This window comes from Dipodomys spectabilis, unplaced genomic scaffold (genome assembly GCF_019054845.1).
Source record: "Dipodomys spectabilis isolate Male_0828 unplaced genomic scaffold, ASM1905484v1 ptg000394l, whole genome shotgun sequence".
Taxonomy (NCBI): domain Eukaryota; kingdom Metazoa; phylum Chordata; class Mammalia; order Rodentia; family Heteromyidae; genus Dipodomys; species Dipodomys spectabilis.
Genome location: NW_024871071.1, coordinates 1,185,504 through 1,199,124, shown reverse-complemented (window position 1 = coordinate 1,199,124; position 13,621 = coordinate 1,185,504). Strand labels below are relative to the sequence as shown.

General features: G+C 36.5%; 1 protein-coding gene and 1 pseudogene across 1 annotated transcript in view; both read right to left on the bottom strand.

Annotated features, from left to right (window-relative positions):
- Positions 1–680: 680 nt before the first annotated feature.
- CUNH16orf87 (chromosome unknown C16orf87 homolog) overlaps positions 681–13,621 on the bottom strand; it is a 37,072-nt gene continuing 24,131 nt past the window's right edge. Inside the window, exons 3-4 of the mRNA XM_042667378.1 lie at positions 12,684–12,866; positions 681–2,310 (exon numbers count right to left, since the gene is read on the bottom strand). Coding sequence (XP_042523312.1) covers positions 2,192–2,310; positions 12,684–12,866 — 302 coding nt within the window. The 3' untranslated portion in view covers positions 681–2,191. The remainder of the gene's footprint in view (positions 2,311–12,683; positions 12,867–13,621) is intronic.
- On the bottom strand, positions 10,706–10,825 carry LOC122096859 (annotated as a pseudogene).

Here is a 13,621-nt window from a genome sequence, read left to right as displayed (position 1 = left end):
CTATATATAATTCTCCAAAATTACTTGTATTAATCTGAATCAAATTTTAAGATACATATATCTTCAATAAACCCACAGAACCATTTCAGTACAATGTGAATGATTATTACTTATAGATGTTATAGCAGAATAAATTTTGGTTCAAGTAACTAAAGAACTATAATAACACTTGTAAGACATTTGGTGATAAGAGGGGTTTCTTTCATTACCATTGACAAAGTAGTACTTTTTTTCTGGGACCATTTTACAACAGACCTAGACAAACTTTATAACAAGACAGCTTACAAACATATCTGTTATATGTTCTATATATATTTTAGAGAAACTGGCTAAAAGAGTTCTGTCACAAACAGAAACATCTAATTTGCTGCTCTAACTGAGGAGCTTTAAATACGTCAACAAGCTGACATTATGAGCATATGAAGTCAATTAAGTTTCTACATGGCAAGCTTATGTCAGTATCTTTCTTTAACCATAGCCAATTAATATTTTAATATTATATTCCTCTAAAGTCCTCAGCTGTAAGGGGATACACTGTAACAACAAGTATTCTTTAAAGAGATGTCAACTCCACAAGCCGTTCTTGCTTTTCCTTATTAATCACTTTTAAGCTTTCATGGTAAAAATAAAAGTTTTTGTATAGTATGTTCAAAGATAAAAATCACATTTTATTATTAGGGAAACATTATTACTAGGAGTTTAATGCACACACAATAAATTTAGTAGTACCTTCTGGTAGTTATTATGAGGAAACAGGTTCTTAGGAAAATCTAAAATCTTAATAGTGTACTTCTTAAGCTCCCTCTGCTGGCTACCAACCTAAATAAAGGAGAAAAAATGTAGGCCTGTTTTCTTTGGGGAGATAAAAGGCTATGCAAGCTTAAAGACAAAACTGGCAATGCTACTGTTGAAACTGAAAGAGAACTATAACTGGCAATAATTAATGATAGCAGAGATTTCTGAATATTTACAACACACAAAAAATTATAAATGAGGGGACAGATATGACAATCACTGTGCCCACAAGTATGTATAAGTATTGTGTGCCACTTAAAAATAATCATATATACATAAAAAGAGATTCTATTAAATTGGGACAAAGTCTTACGAATAACTCCCCTAATAAGAATGTGAGACTTCCATAGGCTGGAAGGAGAAGGGATTGTAAAGAAGTGGCATTAATGCCAAATTTGAATGTGTTAATCATTAAATTGGTAGGTCAAAATACAAAAATATTTAGCACAAAATAAATTAACTGTAAGTGCTTATGAATTAACATAAAAAATTAAGAACTAAAATACTATTTCACAAACCACTAGGACAAAAAGCTATATTTCACACTATTTAATCTACTTACTTTCAATATTAAGGTTTATTTTTCTTCCAGAGTAAGGTTAAGTAACAGGATGTTTAAATGAACATCCACTTAGATAAAATATTACTGCTTAAACATGGCTAAGAAATACTTGCATGTAATAAATATAGTTTAGCTTAACAGGCACCATCTTAAAAGCAGAAAAGCTTTTTTAACCAATAAATAAATTACATTCAAGAAAACAAGGTGTTTAAATCTGAAGTATATCTTTAAATGTTTTTCTTCATATAGCACCCAAACTTCTGAACTGTCTAGAAAGAATCTCCTAAAATATAACTCCACCTTGAGTCATAAAAATTCCCCTCAAAAAAATCAGCTGAAGACAAATTTACGGTTTATATTAATTCCCCCTTCAATTATCAATTGCCAATTTATTGAAAGTAAATGAATTGTATGTAATCTGTTAGTGCTGAAAATCTGAAATATACATATGTAAAAGTCACTCTTTCTGACAGTATTTAAAATATTGCATCTCTGGTGGCAAATCTGAAAACTATTAAGCATTTTCATCTCTAGTTCTCATACTTCCACCTCTACTCCCACCTTTTTTATCCTCTTAACATCCATCCAGCATTGTTAGTTTTTGAAAATACCCTTACTTATCCCAACACAAAAATTGACAATACTCCTTGGTAAAAAAAGAAATCCCATAATAATACAAACCTACAGCTTTGTACCCAAACTGTGGCACAGACTAAATGATAGGAAAAAAAAAATCAGTGGCCCTTATTGATGCTGCCAGAATGCTCCATAATGGTTTGAGAATTTGCTGATGTAATCCTGAAGAATGTTTTCAACAAATTTTGTAGACAAATATCAGAGAATAAGTCTTTGATTGATAATTTTTCTATTTATTTCTGCCAAGGCGACTGAAAACACGAAAGCCTTTTCATCAGAGAGGTTAGCATAGATGTCAATTTCCTTTTCCTGTTTTTCTGTTAAAAGAAAAAGGGAAAGCTTAACACGGAAGGCAGTATTTTTTCAAAATAAAATTTTAAAACTTTTAGCTATTTCTTTAAATGGCAATATAATGCATAAGATAGTAACATTCGAAGTTACACTATTGAATTGAAAAAGATTTTTGTTAGTCAGAGGTACTCTTGGAATGAAGACCAAATGAAGAATATATATTTCTTTGTACAGTCTAATGGCTATATCATTCTGTAATAATCTTGTGTCTATTACTATGAATTTCTCAAAATTTTCTCACTCTACAAGATGGTCCATAATGAACATTAATGGTAACTTTATTAATACATGATCATCTCCACCTTAACCCGCTTAGAAGAAACAAGAATAACTGACTTTTTAATTTCTATTTTTCTCTTCTTGATGGATCCAAATTCAAAGCTCATAATAGAAAATTTGAGAAAAAGAAACATCATTAAAATATGAAACAAAGTAAAAATTAACATCTTGTTAATCTTGTTAAAAATTAACAAGATGTTAATTTTTTATTAAGCAACTTATTATAAAGGTGATGTACAGAAGGGCTACTGTTTTGTAAATTGTGTAGTAAGTACATTTCTTTTTGGATAATGTCATCCCTTCCTTCATTCTCATCCAGTTTCTTCCTCTTGTCCCCCCCACCCTTAAGTTGTATAGTTCATTTTTAACATAGGATTTACTGAGTACCACTGCTGCATTTTTTATATGTATTATTTCTAATTTTTTAAGGCTTTACTAATAATCATTTTTTCTTCTTTTTCTGTCTATGTGTATCTGTATGTGTACTTGCAAGTATAAAGGGCTTTGAACTCAGGGCCTCAGGCTTTCTCTCAGCGTTTTGCTTATGGCTAGTGCTCTACCACTTGAACAATACCTTAGGTCCAGCTTTTTTCCTGGTAAACTGAGAATAAGAGCATTTTTCAGCTTATGCCTGACTATGAACTGTGGTCCTCAGATCTCAGCCTCCTGAGAAGCTAGTATTATAGTCATGAGCTACCACTATGCAACTTTTTGTAATTTTTGCTAATTTAATCAAAGTTAAATGTGCATATCATCTAGTCAAATTATTTTTACAAAAACTCTTTAATTCAACTACTTTTTCAAGTTGCTCCTTTATGGCTTGGCTTGTTTTTGTGCCAGTCCTGAACTGGGGACCTGGGCACTATTCCCGAGTTCTTTTTCTCAAGGCTAGTGCTCTACCACTTTGGGCCAGTGTTTTGGTAGTTAATTGGAGATAAAAGTCTCAGGGACTTTCCTGTCCAGGCTAGCTTCAAGCCTCAAACCTCAGACCTCAGCCTCTTTTTTTTTTTTTGTCATGGGGCTGGAACTCAGGGCCTGGGTGCTGTCTGAGCTCTTTTGTTTAAGGCTAGCTCTCTACCCCTTTGAGCCACAGCGCCACTTCCGGGTTTTCTGGTTGTTAATTAGAGATAAGAGTCTCACAGACTTTCCTGCCCCAGCTGGCTTTGAACTACAATGCTTAGATCTCAGCCTCCTGAGTAGCTAGGATTACAGGCATGAGCCACTGCCACTTGACTTCCTTTTTGTTTTTAGCAGAAAAACAAATCCATCTATAAGTAACATTTTCAGATGCTCATCTTAGTTTTAGACATAAATTTTCTAGCATGGAACATTCATCTTAATGCTTTGCATCTCTTGTTCCCACTTCAAACAGTGAACATTTCCTTGTCTCATAACTAAATTATATTTTGGGGAACATCTTTACATTACAGCTCTGTGAATGATGACATTTTTCTTGTGCGTTAGTTTCCTTGAAGTGATTCTTTTTTATTAGTTTTGTCATTCAATTCAAATTCTCTCTTCATATATAAATCTTCCAAGATGTATACACACACTAGGTATTTCCTTTGTTTTGTCTTTTTAAAGGAAAACCTGATCATTCTTTAGGTCTAATGTACAATCACCATCTTGTAATCTTTTTTTAAAATTTTTTTTATTGTGAAAATACTGTACAGAGGGGTTACAATTACATGGGCAAGATAATGAGTACATTTCTTATCAAGCATTGTAGCCTCCTCCTTTGTTTCCCCTTCCCATCCTCCACCTGCCCCCCCCCCCATAATCTTTTTTTTTCAAAATTAATCTGAGAGGGCTGGGAAGGTAGCTCAGCGGTAGAGTGCATGCCTTGCAAAATTAATCTGAGGATTTTATCTTCTCTCTTGAGTTAGATATTCTTGGCTTTTCATTGTGGTGTCATGTAATTTGCAATAGCTTCCTGAGAAAGGGAGTATGAGCAGCAAAATTTTGGAGTCCTTGAGTATAAGCAAGCATCGGTACTGGGGCCGGGAAGGTGGCTCAGTGGGAGAGCACTTGCCTTGCATGCATGAGGCCCTGGGTTCGATTCCTCAGCACCACATAAGCAAAAAGAAAAAAAGCAGGAAGTGGCGCTGTGGCTCAAGTGGTAGAGCACTAGCCTTGAGCTGAATAACTGAGGGACAGCACCCAGGCCCAGAGTTCAGACTCCATGACCGCCCCCCCCCCAAAAAAAAAAAGAAAAAGAAAAAAAGAAAGCATCATTACTATATTTCAAGTTATAGTTTGGCTGAGCAAAAACTGTTGAGGAGTACCCTAAGAATGATTAAGATAATAAATTATCCTCTGACTACTGGTGTTATTGTGGAGAAAACTCAAAACTTTTCCTAAAGTTATTTTAAATTATTGCCAAATTTACATACAATAAAACACAGATCACCTTAAATGGAAAATAAGTTAAGTTCTAATAGATGTGTACTTCCACTGCAATCAAGATCCAGAAAACTTTCTGCACTCTAGCATATTTATATTCTTTTACTAAACTCACCAGCGCCCATAAATTCATTTTGCCTTTCCTTAAACTTCATAAACATTGTATTGTTTTTGTCTGGCTTCTTTTTTAATGAACTTAAAAATTCAACCAATATTGTTCATGTAACAGGAGCCTTTCTTAATAGCTGGGTTACCATTGTATTAATTCAAATACTATTTTAATTATTTTCTTTTTTTTTCTGAAAGCCTAAAGGAATTTTTTCTTTAACCAAAGAGCTATTGATTATACTGATTATATATTCTGATTATGTATTTGATTATATATTGATTATACTGACTATGTATTTTGATTATATATTTTGGTATTTATGTTTAGCCATCCACTTGATCAGGATTTTATGGGCACTTCTTTTTTGGTAGTACTGGTATATGAACTTAGGGTTTTAAGTTGGTAGGGAAGCACTCAATTGACTGAGTCATACCTCCAGCCTTTTTAGCTCTGCTAATTTTTGAGACAGGGGTCTCATTTCTTGCTCAGGCTTACCTGGATCACAGTCCTAGTATGCTTCCCAGTGTAGTGAAACTTTCTTCTTAATTTCCTTTTTTCTTTTTCTGAAACCTTCTTACTGCTGTATTTCTAAGAATTTTCAATTTTATCTTTAAACTTTTGCTAAAGTTTCTCATTTCTGTAATTTTTTTTTTTGTTGTCAGTTGTGGGGCTTGAACTCAGGGCCTCGGTGTTGTCCATGAGCCTCTTTGTGCTCAAGGCTAGTGCTCTTACCACTTGAGCTACTGTTCTAATTCCAGCTTTTTTTGGGGGGTAGCTAATTAGAAGTCTCATAGACTTTCCTGCCTAGTCTGGCTTCGAACTGAGATCCTTAGGTATCAGCCTCTTCAGTAGGTAAGATCACAGGCGTGAGCCACCAGTGTCCCAAAGTCCATATTTTTGAAGTCCATTTTCCATGTGCATAAGTTACAACTACTTTTCAAATATCATATTGTTACTGTTTTGACTAATTACATCTTTTTTTAACTAAAGATCTAAATGCTTTAAATTTTTTTCTTTTCCCTATAAAAATTTGCTCTAATTTATCTTTTCTTTCCTTTTGATTTAGGCTCAGTTTTTCACACTGGATGCTTTCTTTCAGATATCTGAGTCATTTCTGATAATGTGCTCATTTTTAAAAGTGTGAGAGCAAAAAAGATGATTAGAACCTTGAGCACATGGGTGGAGCCTAACACTGGTTATCAGTCAGAATGATAAGCCATTTCCTTCTTTTTTTTTTTTTTTGGTCCAGTCGTGGGGCCTGAACTCTGGGCCTGGGTGCTGTCCCTCAGCTCTTCAGCTCAAGGCTAGCGCTCTACCACTTGAGCCACAGTGCCACTTCCGGCTTTTTTCTTTTTGCTTATGTGGTGCTGAGGAATCAAACCCAGGGCCTCAGGCATGCAAGGCAAGCGCTCTACCACTGAGCCACCTTCCCAGCCCCCGATAAGCCATTTCTTTCTGTAATCGCCAACCATAGTATTTAAATATTAGGCCTTTTCTCTTGAGCTCTTAGGATTTCCTAGAGAACATTACTTCCAATCTCTTTTATGTGGAAGATACCAAACAGCCAAAGAACTTAATATTTACCATGTCCAATTTCCACTCAGTCTTCCTGAGCTTCATATGTTATCACTGCCCTCAACAATGCCTGGTATTCCTTATACCAGAGACTGTGTTTTTATTTTATCCTTCTCAAAAGATAAATTTAGGGCTGGGGGACTTTCCTTTTCTATTTTTCGTCCTTCCTCTATTCTTTTGTAAAACAGAAAATAATAAAGTCAAAATTTTAAAGTTTTTTTTTTTAGATAGTCAGGTTTTCCTTAATTCTGATGTTAAAATAAACTTAAAGCTTCCTTCAAATTTTTAAATGCCTTAAAATCAAGGAACCAATAAAAACATGGATAAGTAGCTACTTGGTCCTCAGAAGCATTACCAAAAACGTCTATTTTAGAATATATAAACATTAAAGAAATTCATGGTTCCTATCCAAACTAAATTTAGAGAACAATGGTCTACATCTCAATCATCTCGTTTTTATCAAGTCTAATAGAACACACAAGTGTGACCATTGGCCTACATATTATTCATAGCTTTTTTCACTATTATGACAAAGTTGAGTAGTTATGACAGAGTTTAAAATATCATTATCTACTACCAGGCTGTTTGTAGAAATATCCTGCTGCTTTCTGTGTCTATATTAAAAGATTACAGTTTATTCAGGTAGAGTGGCATATATCTATAATTGAGACTGAGGCAGGTAAATTGTTGAGTTAGAGGAAAGCCTGGATAGTGACAATCTGTCACACAAAACAATAACAACAATTTAATGCTACAAACCTTGCTATGAGCAATTTTCTTGTTTTAAAAAGCAAATAAATATTGAGAGCTTACTTGAACTGTGAATGTATAGGCTCTAGGTTCAACGCCTAGATCACAAAAAAGAAAAGTGAAGAGAAGAAGTGTATCTTTTTTTTTTTGGTCAGTTGTGGGGCTTGAACTTTGAGTCTGGGCACTGTCCTTTGGCTCTTCAGCTCAAGACTAGCACTCTACCACTTGAGCCACAGTGAGACTTCCAGCTTTTTCTGCTTATGTGGTGCTAAGGAATCGAACCCAGGGCCTCATTCATGCAAGGCAAGCACTCTACCACTGAGCCACCTTCCCAGCACCAAAGAAGTGTATCTTATATCTCATACTAGAAATAAACTTTTTAAAAAATATTCTAGTGGGGTGCCGGTGGCTCACACCTGTAATTCTAGCTACTCAGGGGGCTGAGATCTGAGGATCATGGTTCACAGCCAGCCAGGGCAAGAAAGTCCGGGAGACCCTTATCTCCAATAATGGTAATAGCACTGTGGCTCAAGTGGTAGAGTGCTAGCCTTGAGCTGAAGAGCTGAGGGACAGCGCCCAGGCCCAGAGTTAAAGCACCATGACTGACAAAAAAAAAAAAATCTATGCTGGCACTGGTGGCTCATACCTGCAATCGTAGTTATTAGGGAGGCTGAGATCTGATGATTTAGGTTTGAAGCCAGCCTGAGCAGGAAAGTCCCTGAGATTCTTATCTCCAATTAACTACCAAAAAAAATCTGGAAACGGAGCTGAAGCTCAGGTGGCAGAGCCTTGAGCTCTGCTTTGAGCACAAAAAGCTCATCAGGAACAGCACCCAGAATCCAAATTCAAGCCCCAGGACCAGCAATGAAAAATAAATTAAAATTCTAAAAGTGGGCACCCAGTGGCTCACACCTATAATCAGCTACTCAGGAGGCTTAAGTTTAAGATCACCTTATGAAGCTAGCCTGGGCAGGAAAGTCCATAAAACTTTTATCTCCAATTAACCACTAAAAAGATGCAAGTGAAGGCCAGGCTCTGGTGTAGCTACTCAGGAGGCTGAGATCTGAGGCTCGCGGTTCAAAGCCAGTCAGAGCAGGAACAGCTTCCCAGAGACTCTTATCTCCAATTAACCACCAGCAAACTGGAAGTGGCACTGTGGCTCAAGTGGTAGAGCACTTGCTTTGAGCTGAAGAGCTCAGGGACAACACCCAGACCCAGAGTTCATGCCCTATGACCAACCAAAAACCACCCCCCAAAAAACCAAAAAACAAAAAGCCAAGATGGAAGCGGAGCCCAAGGTTGGTAGAACACCAACTTCAGAAAAAAAAAAAAAAGCTAAAGGACAGAGCCCAGGTCCTGAGTTCAAGCCCCAGTACCAGCATTAAAAAAAGAAAGAAAAAAAAAAGAAAATGGTCTGGGAATGTGGCTTAGTGGTAGAGTGCTTGCCTAGCATGCATGAAGCCCTGGGTTTGATTCCTCACTACCACATAAACAGAAAAGGCTCTGGCTGGGAAGGTGGCTCAGTGGTAGAGTGCTTGCCTTGCAGGCATGAGGCACTAGGTTCGATTCCTCAACATGACATAAGCAGAAAAATCTGGAAGAAGTGCTGTGGCTCAAGTGATATAGTGCTAGTCTTGAGCTGACGAGTTGAGGGACAGTGCCCAGTCCCAGAGTTCAGGCCCCACGACCAAAAAAAAAGGGGGGGGGGCCGGGAAGGTGGCTCAGTGGTAGAGCGCTTGCCTTGCATGCCTGAGGCCCTGGGTTCCATTCCTCAGCACCACATAAGCAAAATGAAAAAAGCCGGAAGTGGCACTGTGGCTCAAGTGGTAGAGCGCTAGCACTGAGCACAAAGAAGTTCAGGGACAGTGCCTAGGCCCCGAGTTCAAGCCCCAGGACTGGAAAAAAAAAACATAAACGGAAAATATCTAAACAATATTTACTGACAAATGCTTTTCCAAGAAATAATGAAATAAAAGTACAAGTCCCAGCACAGTAAAAAGAATTCATTTCCTCAAATAAAAAAAAAAAATTTGTTTTCTCATCTCCTCTTACCAGCAGACACATTCCTTCTCTATTCTTTCACTTATATGCCTTTTTACTTCTTCATCTATGCTGACGTTTCTTTATCCAGTTTCCCTTCTATGTCGTTGACATGGATTTTTCTAGTGATCTCATATTATTAAAGAAGCACATTGAAATTAAGCAAATAACTCTCAGGAAGAGTAAAACAGTGAAATTAAAGGAATTAAAGAGTAGCTAATTACAGCTTTTGTAAAATGCAGTTAATTATGAGATAACCTTATTCCTTTAAAAAACACAATTAAGACACTTTCAATTTGGGGGAAAAAAAGCTAGTGATTAGTTATTTCCCCTAAAGGAACTAAATTTATTCAAATAAAACTAACAAATCTTAGAGAAGACTGATGAACAGATAGAAAATTCTCAGTGTCTCAAGTACCAAAAATTTAGTTACATAGAAAGCACTAACATACCTAAGACTATCTGAAAAACAGTGTAAGTAACTAATAATGTAAGAAATTATACATTTCACTTAAGCTAAAATTATTGACAGAGGTTTCTAAATTATTATAAAGAAGCTGGGCGTTGGTGGTTTACGCTTGTAATCTTAGCCACTCAGGAGCCTGACATCTGAAGATTTCAGTTTGAAACTAGCCCTGACTGGAAAGTCCATGAGATTCTTTATCTCCAATTAACCACCGAAAAACAGGAAGTGGTGCTGTGACTCAAAGTGGTACGGCACTAGCCTTGAGCACAGAAGCTCAGGGACAGTGCCTAGGCCCCCTTAAGCCCCATGACCAATTTAAAAAAAAAATGACAGGTAATATCTTTACTTCCAATAATTACTAGCCTGATAGTCTCAAGTTTTAAGACATTCTCAATTTTTTTTTAACTTTTATATCATTTTATTTCTTTTTTTTTTTGGTCAGTTGTAGGGGCTTGAACTCTGAGCATGGGAGCTGTCCCTGAGCTCTTCAGCTCAAGGCAAGTGCTCTACCATTAAGCCGAAGCACCACTTTCCGTTTTCTGTGGTTAATCGGAGATAAGAATCTCATGGACTTTCCCGCTCAGGCTGGCTTTGAACCATGATCTTCAGATCTCAGCCTCCTGAACAGCTAGGATTACAGGCGTGAGCCACCAGCACCCTGCAACTTTTACATCATCTTTATTCTGAGCCAACTTGCATGTGTATCATTACCCCCATCACGTCAAACTACTGTAGGAATCATATTCCTTGTTATATATGTGAAAACTCATACTCAACAATGAGTTCTGGGTTGCAAAAGAGGATTTACTGTTTGCACCTGTAAGTCTTTGTTGCAACATTCTCAACTTTTAAAAGTATACAGGACTTAAATATATTCTCCTTACTCTTTTTTTTTTTGGGGGGGGGTCCAGTCGTGGGGCCTGAACTCTGGGCCTGGGCGCTGTCCCTCAGCTCTTCAGCTCAAGGCTAGCGCTCTACCACTTGAGCCACAGCGCCACTTCCGGCTTTTTTCTTTTTGCTGAGGAACTGAACCCAGGGCCTCAGGCATGCAAGGCAAGTGCTCTACCACTGAGCCAACTTCCCAGCCCTCTCCTTACTCTTTCATATATTGTAATTCTCCATGGTGAAAAAAATTATTTTGGAGTCTTTAACTCTTCATTTCCTGCATGGAAAGCAAGAAAGGTTTCTTTCATTTTCTATTTCTCCCTACTTAACTCTGTTACATATAAAAAAATCCTTGCTAAAACTTTCACCTTGTGAAATACCTTTCATAATTAGATCTCAAGAACCTGTGATTCTTCCTGGTAACTAGGAAAGTGAGGGAAGCCTTCACCCAAACCCTGATGACAAAAACTGATGAGGCTGAGCTAGGAGTTGAGCCTAACAAAAATTGTAATTATTTTTTTCTTTAGTCAGCATCCAGCTGGCTGAAATAGACTAATTCCTCACCTCCCCTTGAAACTTAATGTGTCCTACAGTGGACTAAGTTCTCTGCCCTAAGGCTTGTTCATAACATATGAATATCATCAAGAAAAAAAAACAAACCACGAAAAGGAGATAGCTTTGGTCCCAGGATATGCAGGAGAAAAATCAAGTGTTGGAAGAGGAAATGCACCATTATTTTACAATATATTCACTTTACCCACAAATTCTCATATAAACATTGAAAGCTAAAAAAAAACTACCACTTGGGAAAAATTTAAGATATATACACTCCTTCATAAAGAGAAGACCTGTAAGGAAAAACAAAAATATACTTAAGATCTAGAAGAATTCACCTGCAACACACTTGTGACTCACACCTGTAATCCTAGCTATTAAGGAGGCTGAGATCTGAAATCAAGGTTTGAAGCTGGCCATGACAGGAAACTAAATAAAACTCTAATCTCCAATTAATCACCAAAAAAAGTCACAAGTGGTGCTGTGGCTCAAGTGATAGAGATGCAACTTTGAGCAAAAAAGCTAAGAGGCCAAGGCCTTAAGTTCAAGTCCTAGTACTAGCACACACACAAAAAAAATCCCAGAAAAACAAAAAATAATTCACCTAAAGTATACAAAAGCTGCTCAATCTAGGGTGTATGAAAAATCTCCCAATAAGCAATTTAAAAATGGATTCCAAAAAGAACTTAAGTAGTAAAGTTTCTTTACTCACATTATAGCACCTTGAAGTAAGTCTTGTACCTTTCTTTAAAAAAAAAACCTACAATCATTTCAATAGATGTCATATACATTCATTTTAGTGGATATAATACAAAGAATTATTCCTAAACACTACAACCATCAGTCTATAGCAAAGTAGATTTTACCCTTTGTTTTCCAAAGGGTATTCTGAAGTGACTATAGAGTTTAAACCTAGGACTCTGAGTTTGCAAGATATACTTGCTGGGTTACAAGCACTTGAGTCATACATCTAGCTCTGCTTTTTGCTGGTTATTTGGAGATGAGAGTCTCAAGGAATTTTATTTATTTATTTAGCTTTAACTGGCTTTGAACCTAAATCCTATCTCAGCCTCAGAGGAACTAGGACTACAGGCATGAGCACTGTGTTTGTTGGCTTGTTTTTAACTTAGCATCTACCGCAAATATTTCAAAACTAAAGTAGGAGTTTTGATTGTAAGTCCAAGACTTCAAAGTTACCACTCTCTTCATTGCTATCTAATTAATAATCTCTGATCAAATTAAGATTCAAAAAAAAAGCTGCAAGGATTTATTCATACCTCTTTCTTCCTCATGTTTTTTGGCAGATGCACTTTTAGGTCTTCCTCTTCCTCGTCTGATATGATCTGAATGGCTGTTACTTCGAGATCTCTTTCTGTTTTCTAAATCTTTATTTACTGTTGAATTTATCTTCTCTTTCCTAACTCTCTCTGTTCGCCTCCTCTTGGCCTCATGCTTGTTTTCTGTATGGATGAATAAAAGTGATATATTTTAGGGCTTACCAAGAACTATTTGCTCAGTTCTCATTGTTTTCCTTTTACTTTCTAAATGGCAGTATGTTTCCTGGAATATTTTTTAAAACTACATCTATATATGTTCCCACACTCATATAGATAAATAACAGAATTCAGTCACATAATACATGAAGTAGGAGAAATCTTGGCTAAGAAGTTTCTTCATTTGACAGCTTTAATTTCATTCCATACAAGTTCAAACAATTTCATAACAACCTTTCTTGCCTTTTAACTCCTGTTTCCAGACTTTAAATGGAGAAATATTAGAAAAGGAAAACAAAAAAACTCATTCCTTTTTGCTTTCTTCCTGAATTTCATATTGAAATGTAAAATATGCAGAAGAAAAACTGACCTTAGACATAGAATATCAAAGTTACAATAAAAGTGAAACAGAACATCTACATATTTTTATAACATTGAGTGGTTTTCACTTAAGCCATAAATAATAACTGACATAAAAGAATGTTGTTACATTAACTGGAATAACAACAGAGGGACTTAACAACAAGCTAACCTCCCACTCTAAACAAACCCAAATGCTGTAGAGAAACAAAATTTTTTTTTTTTTTTTTGGGATCCGGTCGTGGGGACTGAACTCTGGGCCTGGGCGCTGTCCCTCAGCTCTTCAGCTCAAGGCTAGCACTCTACCACTTGAGCCACAGCGCCACTTCCAGCTTTTTTCTTTTTGCTTATGTGGTGCTGAG